This window comes from Salmo salar, chromosome 21 (assembly GCF_965601325.2).
Source record: "Salmo salar chromosome 21, fSalSal1, whole genome shotgun sequence".
Taxonomy (NCBI): Eukaryota; Metazoa; Chordata; class Actinopteri; order Salmoniformes; family Salmonidae; genus Salmo; species Salmo salar.
In genome coordinates this window covers 45929381-45948843 of record NC_138311.1, presented here as the reverse complement: position 1 = coordinate 45948843, position 19463 = coordinate 45929381, and the positions used below count along the sequence as shown (strand labels likewise).

Here is a 19463-nt window from a genome sequence, read left to right as displayed (position 1 = left end):
TGTTTGAAATGGACATTCAATTTTATTTAGTCATAAACAGCAAAAAGAGTGTTGACCACAGATGACTTCCAACAGTGTAAACAAAAATCATGATAAATTATCTAAATAGATGAAAAGTATCTTCGTAATTAAATATTTACATTTTGGTCACACAATAGGTTGTATCTGTTTTATGGTCCTGCCAATACTCAAGAGTAATTTGAAAGTCAAACATTGTTTTCCATTTTTGTTTTGACAGTATCTTCATGCTGTAAATCACTGAAATTGTTCTCTTCTAATCCCCAAAAAGTCCAGTGCATTGCCTGCAAGCAGTTTGTCCTGAAAAGGAAAAGCAAACACATGAAAATTCATAAACCAACATGTTCCCGCTCTTATTCTTTTATCACAGACACTTTTTGCAAGAGAAAGAAAGCACATTCAGTGGGTTACCTTACCTTTAAACCACCATCAAACTCCTTCATGGACTCTATTAACGCTCCTGGCTGCAGCTCACCCAGTGGGAATGGATAGTCTGTTCCTAACATCACCTTATCCTATGGGAGAAAATAATAAGAACTGAGACTGTAATAAACACTTGTGTAAACTCTACCAATACAAACTTCAAACCTTCAAGCCATTTAAACTACTTACTAATGAGAAATATAATTTGTCTAGATCAGTGAAGATAACTACATTGCCATTTAGAAATTAGACACATCACTGCATACCTTTCCAATCACATCAATAAGTAGCTTGAGGGCGATGGGGTCATGCACTAAGGAGTCAGTGTAGAAGGAGCCCAGGTATTTCCGTGGGTTGACTTTGTTATCCACAGCACAGAGGTCAGGACGGACCTGGAACCCATGTTCAATTCGGCCAATAGTGAACGGGAAAGAACCCCCTAAGGAAAAAACGTTGCTTCACACGTCAATCTTTCAAGGGTGATTCTTGGATTCTCCTAATTCATACTTCTACTGTTTACTGAATGTCATTATTTGTTCCTCTATATATTGTAAATTACCTCCATGAGCAAAGCAGACCTTCAACTTGGGAAATCTCTCAAAGACACCTCCGAAGATCATTGAGCAAATGGCCATGGTAGTCTCGGATGGCATACCTGTACAAAAAAATAAATAATGTTTACTCATTTGTGACAATGTCATCCAGGGAGGCTGTGACATGGCATTGATTGATCAGAACAGAGCTGAGTCTTTACCCTCTTACTCACCCACTAACCAGGGGAGCCAGTACTTGGCCATCCTCCCATCGATCTGCATGTCCCATGGGTGTACAAAAAATGAACAGTTCAGTTCCTCAGCAGCCTATAGAAAAGCGGGAATATCACTTTCTTTTCATAATCGACATCATTACACAGTCATGATGAATTGATACTCGAACTTCAAATGTGTCTAGTTCATAGGCCACTACTATCTGGTCCACAAACTATCTTAGGTTTAGTCTAGACGGAGCCAGAGTATGATTTTCAGTAGGGTTTCTATCTGGCTTTGTATGGCTCTTACAGCATAGATTGGGTAGAGTTCGGGGGCGTTAAGATCCCAGGTGTTAATGTGGGAGCCGATCTGGACACCAGGGAAGCCCAGCTCCCTAACACAACGCTTCATCTCCAGCACAGCCAGGTCAGGAGCCTGCATGGGCAGGGTACCCAGCCCCACGAAGCGCCGGGGGTGGAGCGCCACTGTCTTAGCCAGGTCGTCATTCAGGATCCCACACAGGTCCAGGGTGTCATGAGGTTTGGCCTGTCACAACAGGGAAGTGAACTCAACACAACCAAAGCCATAGTAATGCATTGGCAGCTATGTTTACAGTGAAGTAAGCACATCAAAGTCTTAGAAAAGGGAGAAGTGAGGTAAAAAAAAACATGTCAGAGAGTAAAAGTAAGGATATTTTTTTACATTTTTGCATTGTAACTTAAAAAGAATACCATAATATATCGCTAATAGTGGAATGATAGTGTTTCACAGTATTACTTACCCGACAGTGTTTATGATTGGCTGTGATATTTACCTGTTGATTTCTCCCACCAGACTTTTTGGCTGTGTGGTCTTGTGGAAATCGCTCTGTCATTTCCTGGTTGCTAAAATTCTACACTGTTCACTTAATTTCAGTGTGTGGTTGCAACCTGGTCTCAGAGCATTTCTGATTATTTTGTATGTTAATCAGATGATGCTCCAATTAGTATGATATGTTACATTTCATATGGTATGTAATAGTTTGTGGATGTCCATCACCTATTTCGTATAATAAGTTGTGAATTATAATTTGTATGATATTTTACTAATTTATCAAATGTACAATATGATATGAATTTGCTAAATGTATTATATGTTACAAATTTTGAAAATGTACAATATATTACAAATTTGAATATATGTGCAAAACCTATGATATGTTACAAATTCTAGCTAGGTGGCTAACATCGTTAGCAAGGCTAGGGGTTAGGGTTAAGGTTAGGGCTAAGTTTAGGAGTTAGGTTAAATGGTTAAGTTTAGCATTAGAGGAAAGGTTGTTTTCTCACATAAACTGAAATTGAGTGAACAATGTAGAATTGTAGCAACCAGGGAATGAGTGATTTCCGCTAGATATCACAGCCACAAAGCCAGAACAGATTTCACAGTTTGACAACAGATGCTGCTCTGGCGGGAGAAATCAATAGGCGAATATCACAGCCAATCACGACACTGGCGGGTAAGTAATGCCGCATTCAAAACAACCTGGAACTCTGAAAAACAGGAGGTCAAATCATGACGTCAGTGATCTTCAGGTCGGAAAGTCGGAGCTCTAGAAAGAGGCCTGAGTTCCTGAGTTGGAATTCCGAGTAGAAGCTAGTTTTTTCCCGAGTTCCCAGTTGTTTAGAACGCGCTGAGGTCAGAAGTTGGGGATTTCCGAGTTCCCATTTCCGAGATCCCAGTTGTTTTGAATGTGGCATAATAGTGTGAAACTATTAGCGGCAGATATATTATGGACATTTTCTGAAATATCCTATGTGAAGCATCTTTAACAAAAATCTATTGTTTATTTTTGCCACTTGCAGACAGACTTACCCAGTAGTTAAACATGACAGGCACTGTGGACAAGGCTTGGACCGTCACCCCTAAAGTAGAGCATCATCATCATCATCATCATCATCATCAAAACCCACAACATTCCAATACAGACTTACTTTACAGGCAACATGAATGACTCTGCCGTCTTCAAAATATGCTGTCAAGAGGATTTTGACATGAGGATGATATTGGATATGTGTGTATATACCGTGTGCATCCATGTCCCGAATCCTTGCGTCTGCATCCCAACAGTTCTCCTGGATCACACGGAACAACTTCCCGTCTTTCATCATTTTTGCTTCCCCCTAAAATATGGATTGGCACAAAACTCCAGAGAGTGAAGGACACTTGATTTGTCTTTTTTGGTTTCTATGCCTTCCATTGTCTTCATTGCTTCATGCCTACAATTGATGTTTGATGAGCAAGAACACTTCTATGGCCTCCCGAGTGGCGCAGTGGTCTATCTGTGTTACTAGCGATTCTGGGTCCGAGTCCAGGCTCTGTCGCAGCCGGCTGTGACCGGGAGACCCATGGGGCGGCGCACAATTGACCCAGCATCGTCCGAGTTAGGGGAAAGTTTGGCCGGGATCAATGTCCTTGTCTCATTGCGCACTAGCGACTCCTGTGGCGGGCCGGGCGCAGTGCACGCTGACACAGTCACCAGGTGTACGGTGTTTCCTCTGACACATTGGTGCGGCAGGCTTCCGGGTAAAGTGGGCATTGTGTCAAGAAGCAGTTGTGTTGGTTGGGTTGTGTTTTGGAGGACGCACGGTTCTCGACCTTCGCCTCTCCCGAGTCCGTACGGGAGTTGCAGCGATGAGACAAGACTTTAACTACCAATTGGGGAGAAAAAGGGGTAATAAACAATAGAAAAAAAGAAAAGAAAAAAACAAGAATACTTCTATGTCATATAAGAAGCAAATCACTCAAGTGGAATTGAAATGTGTATGTGTAATCAGCCACCTGATGGCAGCAAAGAGAAACATTTGGAAACTAGAGAGGGAGTTGAAAGTGTCTCATTGGCTATTACTTTACATTTAGGTGTCAACACACACAAAAGCAAGTACATGTACGCACACAAGTTATGTTTACAGGCAGCCCAAGTCTGATCTTTTTTTCACTAATTGATCATTTGATTAATCAGATCAGCTCTGAAAAAGATCTGATGTGAAAAGATCTGATGTGATTGGTCAATTAGACCAATTAGGGTAACAAATATTTCAACACAGCCATAGTGACACACAGGGGTGTTGCTGGACCCAGTGGGTGCCAGTGTCTGTATGACATCTTACTGTGCTGCCCACTCACTACCCACAGATGGCACCAAGAGGGAGGCTTGGCTTTGTGTTGGCCTCTCGAGAACCAGGCTTCGAGGCGTGACAACGATGTGATATTTGAGGTATGGCAACACTAGACTAGCTTTGTGTGAATGAGATCTTGTAGAGAGCCCAGGAGAGCCTGAGTAGAGGGCTGGCCTGCTCATTAGGCAGGATTAGGTGGTCGCCTACAGCCACAGATTGACAAGGGCGGAATTTTCTGAGCTAAACTGAACAAGATGTACCTACAACAATACATAAAACCTCACATAATTCTGGCCCAAATCAACAACAATTTCTCTCAACCAGTGGCATGTGGGTTTTTTAGGGGAGCATTGATGCCACGCTGTGATAAGCAGTGCCCACTTTGTCAAAGGCAGGGAGGCAAAATATTTATCTTGTCCATTCTCAGCGCGCCTCTCCAGGGTCCTCTTGGAGAGACACATCGCTGCAGCGCCCTACCAACATTCCGTCAAGAAAAAGAATGTAACATAAATCATGTAGCAGATATAGCATATGGTAGAATAGAGTATGTGGAGATACAATGTAATGAGACGGACACTTTTTACATCATGCAGGTTTCTCCGATCAAATAGCCTAACCTAAATGGCGCCCAATCAAATAAAAAATGCGCTGACATGTTAACAAACAACATATCCTAAAAACAGGACAGATCAAAGTAAAATGAACAATATGGGATGGAAAATCAGGCTACTCAACTGCTGTCCAGGAGTTTCATCCCGTGAGCTAAAATATGATCAGTGATTTCAAGTTTGTATCCTTACATTTTTATCCTTACATCCTTACAAAAAGAAAATACTTCTGCATTTCTCGCTGTGTAAACACATTGCAAACAGGCTCAGGATAACTCCTCCTGATAAAGTTAGGTAGCTGATATTCAGAGCTTAAATAGCCAAACTGATTAGTTACAGGATTCAGGACCAATCAAACCAATTCACATTTTATTTTTCACTTGCGCCAAACACAACAGGTGTAGACCTTACAGTGAAATGCTTACTGACAAGCCCTTTAATCAACAATGCAGTTTTAAGAAAAATAAGTGTTAAGAAAGTTTTTACAAACAAAACGAAAGAAAAAAATATATAAATTAAATTTAAAAAATAAAAATAAAGAAGAAAAATAGAAAACTAATAATTAAGGAGCAACAACAAAATAACAGTAGCGAGGCTATATAGGGGGTACCTGGTCAGAGGCACAGGTTAGTCGAGGTAATTGAGGTAATATGTACATGTAGGTAGAGGTAAAGTGACTATGCATGGATAATAAACAGAAAGTAACAGCAGCGTAAAAATGGGGGTGGAGTGGGGGTGACAATCCAAATAGTCCGGGTGACAATCCAAATAGTCCGGGTAGCCATTTGATGACCTGTTCAGGAGTCTTATGACTTGGCGGTAGAAGCTGTTAAGACGCCTTTTTGTCCTAGACTTGGCGCTCCGGTACCGCTTGCCGTGCGGTAGCAGAGAGAACAGTCAATGACTAAGGTGGCTGGAAACTTTGGCAATTTTAAGGGCCTTCCTCTGACACCGCCTGGTATAGAGGCCCTGGATGGCAGGAGGCTTGTCCCCAGTGATTTACTGGGCCGTACGCACTACCCTCTGTAGTGCCTTGCGGTCGGAGGCCGAGCAGTTGCCATACCAGGCGGTGATGCAACCAGTCATAACGCTCTCGATGGTGCAGCTGTAGAACTTTTTGAGTATTAGAGGACCCATGCCAAATCTTTTCAGTCTCCTGAGGGGGAATAGGGGTTCTTGTGCCCTCTTCACGACTGTCTTGGTGTGTTTGGACCACGATAGTTTGTTGGTGATGTGGACGCTCTCAACTTGCTCCACTACAGCCCCATCGATGAGAATGGAGGCACGCTCGGTGATCACGTTGAGGGAGAAGTTTTAGGCTGTCTCATCGTTGTCGGTGATCAGGCCTACCACTGTTGTGTCATCGGCAAACTTAATGATGGTGTTGGAGGCGTGCTTGGCCATGCAGTCATGGGTGAACAGGGAGTACAGGAGGGGTCTGAGCACGCATCCCTGAGAGGCCCCCGTGTTGAGGATCAGCGTGACAGATATGTTGTTACCTACCCTTACCACCTGGGGTCAGCCTGGCAGGAAGTCCAGGATCCAGTTGCAGAGTGAGGTGTTTAGTCTCAGGGTCCTTAGCTTAGTGATGAGCTTTGAGGGCACTATGGTGTTGAACGCTGAGCTGTAGTAAAAAAATAGCATTCTCACATAGGTGTTCCTTTTGTCCAGGTGGGAAAGGGCAGTGTGGAGTGCAATAGAGATTGCATCATCTGTGGATCTGTTGGGGCAGTATGCAAATTGGAGTGGGTCTAGGGTTTCTGGGATAATGACCAGCCTTTCAAAGCACTTCATGGCTACAGACATGAGTGGTACAGGTCGGTAGTCATTTAGGCAGGTTACCTTGGTGTTCTTGGTTACAGGGAATATGGGGGTCTGCTTGAAACATGTAGGTATTACAGACTCGGTCAGGGACAGGTTGAAAATGTCAGTGAATACACTTGCCAGTAGGTCAGCGCATGCTCCGAGTACACGTCCTGGTAATCCGTTTGGCCCTGCAGCCTTGTGAATGTTGAGCTGTTTAAAGGTCTTACATCGGCTACGGAGAATGCGATCACACAGTCGTCCGGAACAGCTGATACTCTCATGCATGCCTCAGTGTTGCTTGCCTTGAAGCGAGCATAGAAGTTATTTAGCTTGTCTGGTAGACTTGTGTCACTGGGAAGCTCGCGGATGTGCTTCGTCTTTGTAAACTGTAATAGTTTGCAAGCACGAGTTTGCAAGCCTGACGAATCTGGAGGATAGAGTTATGGTTAGATTTGCCAAATGGAGGGCGAGGGAGAGCTTTGTATGCATCTCTGTATGTGGAGTAAAGGTGGTCTAAAGTTTTTTTTCTCTGGTTGCACATGTAACATGCTGGTAGAAATTAGGTTAAGAGGATTGACGTTTCGCTGCATTAAAGTCCCCTGCCACTAGGATCACCACCTCTGGATGAGAATTTTCTTGTTTACTTTTGGCCTTATACAGCTCGTTGAGTGCCATCTTAGTGCCAGCATTGGTTTGTGGTGGTAAATAGACAGCTATGAAAAATATAGATGAAAACTCTTTTGGTAAATTTTGTGGTCTACAGCTTATCATGAGATACTCTACCTCAGGTGAGCAAAACCTTGAGATTTCCTTAATATTAGATTTCGTGCACCAGCTGTTATTTATAAATAGACACAGACTGCCACCCCTTGTCTTACTGGGGGCAGCTGATCTATCTTGCCGATGGACCAAAAACCCAGAGAGCGGAATGTTATTCATGTCGTCGTTCAGCCACGACTCGGTGAAACATAAGATATTACTATTTTTAATGTCCGGTTTGTAGGATTGTCTTGATTGGAGCTGATCCATTTTATTATCCAATGATTGCATGTTGGGTAATAGGACTGATGGTAAAGGCAGATTACTCACTTGCCGTCAGATCCTTACAAGGCACCCCGACCTACGTTCCCAATATCTCCGTCTCTTCTTCATGCGAATGACAGCAATTTGAGCCTTGTCGGTGTCTGAAGTAAATCCTTTGCGTCCGACTTATTATAGAAAGAATCTTTGTCCAGTACGAGGTGAGTAATCGCTGTCCTAATATCCAGAAGCTCTTTTCGGTCTTAAGAGACGGTGGCAGAAACATCATGTACAAAACAAGTTACAAATAACATGAAAAAACACACAATACTACAATTGGTTAGGAGCCTGTAAAACGGCAGCCATCACCTCTGGCGCCATCTTCTCCATCCGTTCTGGACCAGCCTTGATCCATAATAAAGCCAATACAAGGGTCTTTTTTACAAACGGTGGGCCTACCACATGGATGGGCATTCATAAAATTCCATTGAGGGCCAACATGGTAGGCTACACCCCAGTAAGCACGGGATGACGTCTTTGGAAAAGCATTCTTTTTTTTGTGTTTTACAAATGGTAGGCCTACCACATAGATGGGCATTCTCAAAATTCTATTTCAGGCGACACTGTAGGCTATACCTCAATAAGCACAGGCTGACACATTCTGGACATCATTTTTTGGTCCTGTCCGGATGGCCTTGATTTCCACGTCCACGGATGTTGGATTTTGGTACGATCTGACCCAAATAATGAACATATCATAGACGTCTATGTTTGGTTCAGATTCTGTCCGGTCTGGACCAGCCTTGATTTGTCCCAAACATAGACGTCTATAAATTACGGCTATTTAATTTTCTTTCAGAACTGAAAATGAACCTGATTTCAACGTCCGAAAAATACATATTTTCAACTTTCATTCAGAACTGAAAATGTATCTGATTTCGACATCTGGAAAATACGTCTTTTCACTTATAATTCTGATTGAAATTAAACCTAATTTCAACGTCTGTAAAAGTACGTATTTTAGAAGTCTTTTCAACTTAATTTTGCTTACTGGGAGTATTCTAGTAGGGGAGCCAATGTTTTTGTCTCGTCTAGGGAGGCAGAATGGCCAGGACCAGCCCTGCCTGTGTAGTAGCATTGCAGGCCAAGGTAACTGCTGTATGTGGCATTATCACATCTCATGGAACATGGGCAGGCAAGCTCTCATAACAAGGAGTTAGGTCACATCTCAATTCAGTGAGAACAATGTACACCACATACACAAATGGCAAGTACACTACAGCCCCATTCAACTTCGAAAGCTTGCTGATACATGGACTAAATAGGCTGTATGCTTGATACATGGACTAAATAGGCTGTATGCTTGATAAAAAAAAATATATATATTATTTCACCTTTATTTAACCAGGTAGGCAAGTTGAGAACAAGTTCTCATTTACAATTGCGACCTGGCCAAGATAAAGCAAAGCAGTTTGACACATACAACAACACAGAGTTACACATGGAGTAAAACAAACATACAGTCAATAATACAGTAGAAAAATACGTTTATATACAATGTGAGCAAATGAGGTGAGATAAGGGAGGCAAAAAAGGCCATGGTGGCAAAGTAAATACAATATAGCAAGTAAAACACTGGAATGGTAGATTTGTAGTGGAAGAAAGTGCAAAGTAGAAATAGAAATAATGGGGTGCAAAGGAGCCAAATAAATAAATACAGTAGGGGAAGAGGTAGTTGTTTAGGCTAAATTATAGATGGGCTATGTACAGGTGCAGTGATCTGTAAGCTGCTCTGACAGCTGGTGCTTAAAGCTAGTGAGGAAGATAAGTGTTTCCAGTTTCAGAGATTTTTGTAGTTCGTTCCAGTCATTGGCAGCAGAGAACTGGAAGGAGAGACGGCCAAAGGAGGAATTGGCTTTGGGGGTGACCAGAGAGATATACCTGCTGGAGCGCGTGCTACAGGTGGGTGCAGCTATGGTGACCAGTGAGCTGAGATATGGGGGGACGGTTGAAGAGCATGCATTTAGTTTTACTTGTATTTAAGAGCAGTTGGAGGCCACGGAAGGAGAGTTGTATGGCATTGAAGCTCGTCTGGAGGGTTGTTAACACAGTGTCCAAAGAAGGGCCAGAAGTATTCAGAATGGTATCATCTGTGTAGAGGTGGATCAGAGACTCACCAGCAGCAAGAGCGACATCATTGATGTATACAGAGAAAAGAGTTGCCCAAGAATTGAACCCTTTTGCACCCCCATCGAGACTGCCAGAGGCCCGGACAACAGGCCATCCGATTTGACACATTGAACTCTATCATAGAAGTAGTTGGAGAACCAGGCGAGGCAATCGTTTGAGAAACCAAAGCTACTGAGTCTGCCGATGAGGATGTGGTGATTGACAGAGTCGAAAGCCTTGGCCAGGTCAATGAATACTGCAGCACAGTATTGTTTCCTATCGATGGCGGTTACGATATCATTTAGGACCTTGAGCGTGGCTGAGGTGCACCCATGACCAGCTCTGAAACCAGATTGCATAGCGGAGAAGGTGCGGTGGGATTCGAAATGGTCGGTAATCTGTTTGTTGACTTGGCTTTCAAAGACCTTAGAAAGGCAGGGTAGAATAGATATAGGTCTGTAGCAGTTTGGGTCTAGAGTGTCCCCCCGTTTGAAGAGGGGGATGACCACAGCTGCTTTCCAATCTTTGGGAATCTCAGACGGCACGAAAGAGAGGTTGAACAGGCTAGTAATAGGGGTTGCAACAATTTCGGCAGATCATTTTTGAAAAAAAGGGTCCAGATTGTCAAGCTCGGCTGATTTGTAGGGGTCCAGATTTTGCAGCTCTTTCAGAACATCAGCTGACTGGATTTGGGAGAAGGAGAAATGGGGAAGGCTTGGGTGAGTAGCTGTGGGGGGTGCAGTGCTGTTGACCGCGGTAGGGGTAGCCAGGTGGAAAGCATGGCCAGCCATAGAAAAATGCTTATTGAAATTCTCAATTATAGTGGATTTATCGGTGGTGAGAGAGTTTCCCATCCTCAGTGCAGTGGGCAGCTGGGAGGAGGTGTTCTTATTCTCCAAGGACTTTACAGTGTCCCAGAACTTTTTTGAGTTTGTGTTGCAGGAAGCAAATTTCTGCTTGAAAAAGCTAGCCTTGGCTTTTCTAACTGCCTATGTATATTGGTTTCTAACTTCCCTGAAAAGTTGCATATCACGGGGGGCTGTTCGATGCTAATTCAGAACGCCACAGGATGTTTTTGTGTTGGTTAAGGGCAGTCAGGTCTGGAGAGAACCAAGGGCTATATCTGTTCCTGGTTCTAAATTTCTTGAATGGGGCATGCTTATTTAAGATGGAGAGGAAGGCATTTAAAAAAAAAAAACAGGCATCCTCTACTGACGGGATGAGGTCAATATCCTTCCAGGATACACGGGCCAGGTCGATTAGAAAGGCTTGCTCGCTGAAGTGTTTCAGGGAGCGTTTGACAGTGATGAGTGGAGGTCGTTTGACCGCTGAACATTACGGATGCAGGCAATGAGGCAGTGATCACTGAGATCTTGGTTGAAAACAACAGAGGTGTATTTAGAGGGCAAGTTGATACATGGACTAAATAGGCTGTATGCTTGATACATGGACTAAATAGGCTGTATACTGTATGACGTGAAATCTGTTGCTAAAGTCTGTAATAAATCATGCATCAAGTAAAACATTTAATCTCCATTATACTGTAGAATGTGCACATTTTATAAGTATATGGAAAGGTAACAGAAAACATATGCTTCAACATTAAATGTTTTTTTTCTTCTTTTTTTTCTTTCTATTGTGTTATTGACTGTACGTTTGTTTATTCCATGTGTAACTCTGTGTTGTTGTTTGTGTCGCACTGCTTTGCTTTATCTTGGCCAGGTCGCAGTTGTAAATGAGAACTTGTTCTCAACTGGTCTACCTGGTTAAATCAAGGTGAAATAAAAATATATATATATATTGTACTGTACTGTTGAGTAACCTAACTTGAGACTCACCTTGCAGTGATGGTGAAGCTGGATAAATCCATCATATCCATATCTCTAAAGAACAAATAAAACTGTCATTAGAGTGGGTTTATGCCGTCATGATAATGAATAATTAAGTGTTTTGCTAAGCATAGGACATTTTGAATTTCCTGATATTATTTTAATACATTCACAAAGTCATATCTCCTGGCTCCCATATATCGAAAGCTACAACTTTCATTACTTCTCATTATGCACCTTGGTTCGGTTTGTACACAAAGTAGGCCTGCAGAGATAAAAAACAGACCAGCCAATGTCATAAGCCATTTTAATTAGAATAAATTACCTATGAGCCACTTTCACAACAAATGGGAACAGAGACAGAAAGGGAGGAATCGGAACGCAATCAACACCATCCCATTTCAGTCCAGTGATATTTATGTAGGTGTGGCATGGGTCTTGAAAATAAGGGAGAGCCGCACACTCTAGGAGCTCAGATGCAATAATTTTAATATCCAACGTTTGGACAGCCAAGCTGTCTTCATCAGGGTATCATCACTAACACTGCGAGATGACTCGTTTATATAGTGTCAGAAGACACACAGGTGTCTGTAATCATGGCCAAATGCGGCCTAATATCATTGGTTAACTCTGAAATATAAAAACGGCATACAAAAGAACAAATGGATAGCATACGATCATAGATACATTTTAGACTACACAAGCTTACAAACAATTACAATGGCAAAGTCACAAAAATCACAAGAATGGCTTCAAATCAAAGTCTACATTGAGACCGAAGGGAGCAAGGGTCTTTAAATTAAAGATCCAGGCAGCCTCTCGTTTTAACAATAAATGATCAAGGTCACCCCCTCTCCTAGGGAGGGTGACATGTTCGATGCCAATATAACGCAGAGACGAAATCGAGTGGTTTGCTTCCATAAAGTGGGCCGCAACTGGGTAAGTCAAGTTTTTGCACCTAATGGTGCTACAATGCTCTGAGATACGTACTTTTAATTCACGCTTTGTTTTACCCACATCATTTTTACCACAAGGACAAGTTATAAGATAAATAACTGCCTTAGTGGAGCACGCGATAACACCTTTGATTGGGATCTGTTTCCCTGTTTGGGGGTGTTTGAAAGATCTACATTTATAAGTGCCATTGCATTGAGCACAGCCATTACACTTGTAATTTCCATCCAGTAGGGGAGCAAATAGACGTTGTTCAGGAATATCTTGGGGTGGTAAATCAGAGTGTACCAATTGGTCTCTGAGATTTCTGCCCCGCGAGAATACGACCAAGGGAAGGTCCGAAAACACATTACCGAGACTATCATCAGATTTTAGAATGTGCCAATGTTTGAGAACGATTCCCTTAATTTGTTCAGAGCACATTGAATAGCGGGTAGTTAGAACGCAAGAATGCGTCTTTGTAACGGCTGTCTTCATAAATGGACCAAGGCGCAGCAGGTATGTGAATACTCATATTCAATTACTAATAAGGAGTAAAGCATCCACTTAACATTACAATACAGGTGACAACAGCTACAGTTCTGCAGGCTAGAAACGCAGTGCAAAAACAACCACCCACAACCCCAGAGAAAAACACACACACCTATATAGGACTTCCAATCAAAGGCAACTCAACACACCTGCCTTCAATTGGAAGTCCCAATCAACAATACAAACATTCCCCATCCACAAAACTGCCACGTCCTGACCCCAAAACTAAAACAATAGCTCCATCTGCTGGTCAGGATGTGACATTACCCCCCCCCCCCCCCCCTCAAGGTGCAGACCCCGGAATGCACCTACCAACAGAAAACACCAACAAAAAACCCATAAACAATAACCCCTAAACAATAAGGGAGGGAAGGGAGGGTGGCTGCCGTCACCGACGGCACTGTGCTACACCCTCCCTCCCCAACCCACCTATCCTGGAGGTGGCTCAGGTGTAGGACGTGGACCTCGCTCCACCTTCGGCGTCGCCCACTTTGGTGGCGCCGAGCAGACGGGCCACTCGGGCTGACCCTGGCAGATGGACCACTCGGGCTGGGTCGGAAGGCATGCGGGCCACTCGGGCTGGGCCGGAGGGCAGGAGGGCCACTCGGGCTGGGCCGGAGGGCAGGAGGGCCACTCGGGCTGGGCCGGAGGGCAGGAGGGCCACTCGGGCTGGGCCGGAGGGCAGGAGGGCCACTCGGGCTGGGCCGGAGGGCAGGAGGGCCACTCGGGCTGGGCCGGAGGGCAGGAGGGCCACTCGGGCTGGGCCGGAGGGCAGGAGGGCCACTCGGGCTGGGCCGGAGGGCAGGAGGGCCACTCGGGCTGGACCGGAAGACAGGAGGGGCAGTCGGGCCACTCTGGCAGCTCCGGGCAGTCGGGCCACTCTGGCAGCTCCGGGCAGTCTGGCCACTCTGGCAGAACCGGGCAGTCTGGCCACTCTGGCAGAACCGGGCAGTCTGGCCACTCTGGCAGAACCGGGCAGTCTGGCCACTCTGGCAGAACCGGGCAGCTTACGACTGGCGGGCAGCTCTGGCGACTTACGACTGGCGGGCAGCTCTGGCGACTTACGACTGGCGGGCAGCTCTGGCGACTTACGACTGGCGGGCAGCTCTGGCGACTTACGACTGGCGGGCAGCTCTGGCGACTTACGACTGGCGGGCAGCTCTGGCGACTTACGACTGGCGGGCAGCTCTGGCGACTGTTGACTGGCGGGCAGCTCTGGCGACTGTTGACTGGCGGGCAGCTCTGGTGACTGTTGACTGGCGAGGCTGGGCTGACACACTAGACTCCTGATGCGTGGGGCTGGTATTGGACGTGCCAGCCTGGAGACACGCACCTCCATGCTAGTGCGTCTAGCGGGAAACACCGGACCGAAAGGGCGCACTGGCGGTCTTGAGTGCAGGGTTGGCATCACCCCTTCCGGCTCGATGCTCACCTTGCCCTGGCACCTGCGGGGCGCTGGTACTGGGCGAACTGGGCTGTGCGTCCGTATAGGCGAGATGGTGCGTACCTCAGTGTAACATGGCGCCCTCCACCTCATACGCACCTCCCTGTAGTCACGGGTAGCTGGCTTACGGCTCTTCCCTGGCCTGGCCAAGCTACCCGTGTGCCCCCCCCAAAAAAATTATTGGGGGTGCCTCTCGGGTTTCCTAAGCTCCCTTAACTTGTCCTCCCAGAATTGTCTTTCGTCCTGCCAGGTCCATTCCTTACGTTCCTCCTGGCGCTGCTCCTTCCTCTTCCGCTGCTTGGTCCTGGTTTGGTGGGTGGTTCTGTAACGGCTGTCTTCATAAATGGACCAAGGCGCAGCAGGTATGTGAATACTCATATTTAATTACAAATAAGGAGTAAAGCATCCACTTAACAATACAATACAGGTGACAACAGCTACAGTTCTGCAGGCTAGAAACGCAGTGCAAAAACAACCACCCACAACCCCAGAGAAAAACACACACACCTATATAGGACTTCCAATCAAAGGCAACTCAACACACCTGCCTTCAATTGGAAGTCCCAATCAACAATACAAACATTCCCCATACACAAAACTGCCATGTCCTGATCCCAAAACTAAAACAATAGCTCCATCTGCTGGTCAGGACGTGACAGTCTTTTTGCGAGACTGACCTTGAAAAAGGTCATGTCTCATTTTGTTTTGAATTTTCTCAATGGCAATATTAATCTGATCATTTTTGTACCCCCTCTCCTTGAACTTTCTGTGCGTCTCAGCCATATTTCTGTCGAAATCTGATTGTTTTTTACAAATTCTTTTGATTCGACAGAATTGGCTGTAGGGCAAACTATTTTTCAAGGGAAGTGGGTGACAACTATCAGCCCTCAACAAACTGTTACGATCAGTAGGTTTCCTGTAAAGATCAGTATATAGAACATTATTTTCACACAAGATCAGAAGATCAAGAAAACTGATTTGACGTGTATCAGATTGCATAGTAAATCTCAAATGTTCAGAACAGGAGTTAAGAAAAGCATGGAATGCCTGGAGCTGTTCTGCATCACCCCTCCATAGAACAAAAATATCATCAATATACCGTTTCCAAATAATGATGTTAGGCAAGAAAACATTTTTGAGAGGGTTGAAAATGGACTGTTTCTCCATGTAACCCACATAAAAGTAGCATAGTTAGGAGCCATGGGGGATCCCATTGCAGTACCCTCCGTCTGAATAAAGAAATCATTTAGAAACACGAAATAGTTATGTGTGAGTACTATTTCAGCCAATGTTATAATGCAGGCACTGGAAGGTAGTTCATTAGGGTCACGTTGCAGAAGAAAATGTTCCATGGCTTCAATACCGCCCTCGTGTGGAATATTTGTGTATAACGACTCAACATCAAAAGTAACTAACAAGGTATTCTCAGGGAGAGGATAAAGAGATTCAATGATAGAGATCATACTGCTGGTGTCCTTTACAAAGGAGGGGAGCTGTTCTGCGAATGGTCTAATAAAAAAGTCAACAAAAGTCGATAAAGGGGCCGTTACTGCATCAATGCCTGCTACAATAGGGCGCCCTGGAGGTTTTGTAACGTTCTTGTGTAATTTCGGCAAAGTATAGAAAGGGGCAATTTTAGGGTGTTGAATAGCCAGAAAGTCATGTTCTTTTTTGGTTATCTGACCAGAATTTAAATACCCATCTAGGACAGTAAAGATAGTATTCTGAAATTGGGAAGTGGGGTCACTTCTGAGTTTCTTGAAAAATGTGTTGTCTAGCAGCTGTCTATGACACTCATTTACATAAACTGTCCTATCCATGAGTACAACCGACCCACCCTTATCAGCAGGACGAATAAGGACTGACGTATCGGATTGTAAATCAAGCAAAGCTTGTTTTTCATCCTTAGGTAAATTATGGAAAGATTTGGACTCCTGTTTGTTCTGAAGGAGATGTGCAACATCTTTTTCAACAAGTCTGCAATATGTCTCGATAGAGTGATTGCGATTGGCTGGAGGTACAAAATAACTCTTGCTTCTAAAAGGAGTCGGAGTATGTAGAGGTGAGTAACCTACTGGTTCAATAGAAGTGTCAGGATTGGGGGAGCTAAAGTATTCCCTTAAACGGATGTTTCTAAAAAACTTGAACATGTCTACCTTAACATCAAAATCGTTGCACTGGGTTGTAGGCACAAAGATAACCCTTTATTAAGCAAAGAGACATGGGCAGGGCTCAATATCTTGCTTGATAAATTAAAGACACTCAGTCCCGTGGGTTCTGGGACCGTGTGAACGGTCTCCTCTGCCTCTGATAGTCGTTTCTTCTTACCCCATCGGGTGCGGCATCTCGTCGATGCGCGTGCCTGCGGCCACCTGCGCCCTTCCGTCGGCCCAGTCTCTCGTTGAATAAAAAACTGCCACTGGAAGCCGATGAGGCGCTGGTTGTAGAGTGTTGGTCAGACGGGTGTGGATGGAAGTAAGCGTCATCCCTCCTGCGTCTGTCATGGAGAGGAGCAGGGCGTCCTTTGTCAGGGTTTCTCCAGAAGTAGACTTTATCCTCGGCCTTGTCTTTTTTGTCTTGGTTGAATTTCTTGATTTTAAGTTCCTTTATTTCTGTGGACAACTTGTCCTGGAGCGCTTGGTTAGTGGCATGGGTCTTGAACAGGTTGCAGCCGTTTATCTGGTCCTAAGAATAATAGGTCTAACTACAATAAGGGATGGAATGGAATGGGATTTGTTCAGTCATTTTATTCAATGAGTCCACAGGTTGGTGCAAAATGCACAGGGCAGAACACATAACGCCTCTGATGCAGCCATGTTGTTTAATAACACTGTTATAAACATGTCTGTATAATAAACTAGGAGTGGCATGGGTCAATATTTTAATTTATTTTTAATTTTAATTTAACTTTTATTTAACTAGGCAAGTCAGTTAAGAACAAATTCTTATTTTCAATAACGGACTAGGAACAGCCTTGTTAGGGGCAGAACGACAGATTTTTACATTGTCAGCTCGGGGATTCAATCTTGCAACCTTTCGGTTACTAGTCCAGTGCCTAACCACTAGGCTACCTGCCGGCAATATGATGCAATTGGAGTCATGTTGACTACCAGGGTGACTGGGCCTCTGTCCTGACTGACTCCTGTTGTCCTCTGTGGCTTTCTCACCCCCACAAATGATTTTTTTCCCCAGGATAAAACATGGCGTTTGTTCAAAGTGGCTCCCTATATAGGGCACTACTTTTGATTTGGACCATGATTCCCACAAGCCCTAGTGAATGTTGGGAACTGGGTGGCATTTGGGATGCACACATGAACAATCATTAGCTAAGGTCAGGCCTATTGACAGAAAGACAGTCTTTAGAGGACTGGGTCACTGCCAAGCATTGATTAATGTTTAACAAGTCAGTGCAGAGATTTAATAGGGGTGGTAAAACTTTTCACAGGATTTCCTTACTGGCTGCATAGAAAATATAAAAACATTTCTTTAGAGTTCTCGATGATATTCTTGTTAGTTTCAAATGAACAGTCTTCATCAAGGACTTTGGTATTCTGACAAACACAATTATAACATGTTACTTCATTTATTTGAGGCCTTCATGATTTTGCTCTAAAACTAATGATACGTTTTTTTGCCAGATGCGAGGACTCAGTAAAAAAAAACACAATTAGATAACCAGATGTATTGATTGAGACAAGATATAACTCCTAGATCCACCACAGCATGTGCGGTGCCAAGCGGTGACTGTGCATACTGACATTATGTAAATCAAACGTCAGGTAGACTATTAATAATGCACCATGTACCGGGCACGAGAAGTAGCCTGATAGATTACATCCTTTCTATTAAAAAAATGTTTTTTAAAGTTGTCAATGCATCTTGTAAAGTAGTATGGTATCACATAGCCTACCTCTTTCAGATTGGGCCATTCCTTGGGTAAAATGTGATTATGAATATCAATCTTCATCCTGATGAATCTACTATGACAGGTGTTTTTCATACAATTCGCCTAATGTGAGACAGGTAGTAAACGGTGTCTATCATGAGCATTGAGCAAGGTTATTCTCCGCCCTACTGCCCTGCCCCCTAAACACTCCAATGAAAAGCAGGTGAATGACTGACAGGGCATAGTCTCTTCTCACAGACACCGTGCCAGGGACATGGGCGGACTGGGACAAGAAATCTAACACAGCGGACCATTTTTTCCTCGAGACCTCCATTATTAGCCGGATATTGTTGATTTTGAGGAGAAAAAAACAACAACTCAGACCAGCCCAGGGCTAGGGCCAGACCGCTTCTAGACTCACAGACAGGGCACAGACAGGGCACACAGGGTTTTACACACAGCACCCAAACAATAACTGGGGCTGGACAAAGAGATCCAATACATCAAGAAGAGAGGAATGTATGTTCACTTTCCTTTTCATCTAGGTTATCCTTCAATCAGCTTTTATTATCAGTGGGTCATAAATATTTGTGTAGCAGACTTATTGACTAATAGTTCAAATCAAATCAAACATTTGATTTCAACTGTGCACTGGGGACACAAAGGGTTTTGACCCCCCCCCCCCCCATTCTCCCAAATGCAGCATCTGTTGTGCTATAGGCTATCTACAGGAAGTCCTGCATTACAAGAACATGCTGAATCAGCAGGTTATACTATGAGCCTCATTTTGGATCCAATGTATTACAGACACATGCAGTAGTATAGAAAATGGTCAAATGAGTTAGGCTATTGGATAGTCTATAAGTTGCAA

General features: G+C 44.1%; 1 protein-coding gene across 2 annotated transcripts; it reads right to left on the bottom strand.

Annotated features, from left to right (window-relative positions):
- Positions 1-18807, bottom strand: acmsd (aminocarboxymuconate semialdehyde decarboxylase). Of its 2 annotated transcripts, none has more exons than XM_014165471.2 (10): positions 18617-18807; positions 11787-11831; positions 3253-3349; positions 3042-3091; positions 1500-1736; positions 1208-1301; positions 1001-1096; positions 708-880; positions 435-533; positions 1-318 (listed from the first exon to the last, which is right to left on the bottom strand). In XM_014165471.2, exons 1-10 carry the CDS (start codon positions 18704-18706, stop codon positions 256-258), a joined length of 1044 nt encoding a protein of 347 aa, XP_014020946.1. In that variant the 5' UTR covers positions 18707-18807; the 3' UTR covers positions 1-255. The 2 variants fall into 2 exon arrangements, with proteins under 2 accessions (XP_014020946.1, XP_014020947.1); XM_014165472.2 differs by having other exon boundaries at positions 1208-1250.
- Positions 18808-19463: the final 656 nt, after the last annotated feature.

Bases quoted from the DNA above. Each gene is read 5' to 3' on its own strand.
- acmsd (XM_014165471.2), bottom strand. From the start codon at position 18,706: ATGAAAAACACCTGTCATAGTAGATTCATCAGGATGAAGATTGATATT. The intron at 3,350-11,786 runs GTGAGTCTCAAG...TCCATATTTTAG, and splicing joins AGCTTCACCATCACTGCAAG to GGGGAAGCAAAAATGATGAA. The intron at 1,302-1,499 runs GTAAGAGCCATA...GCTTTTCTATAG, and splicing joins AACTCTACCCAATCTATGCT to GCTGCTGAGGAACTGAACTG.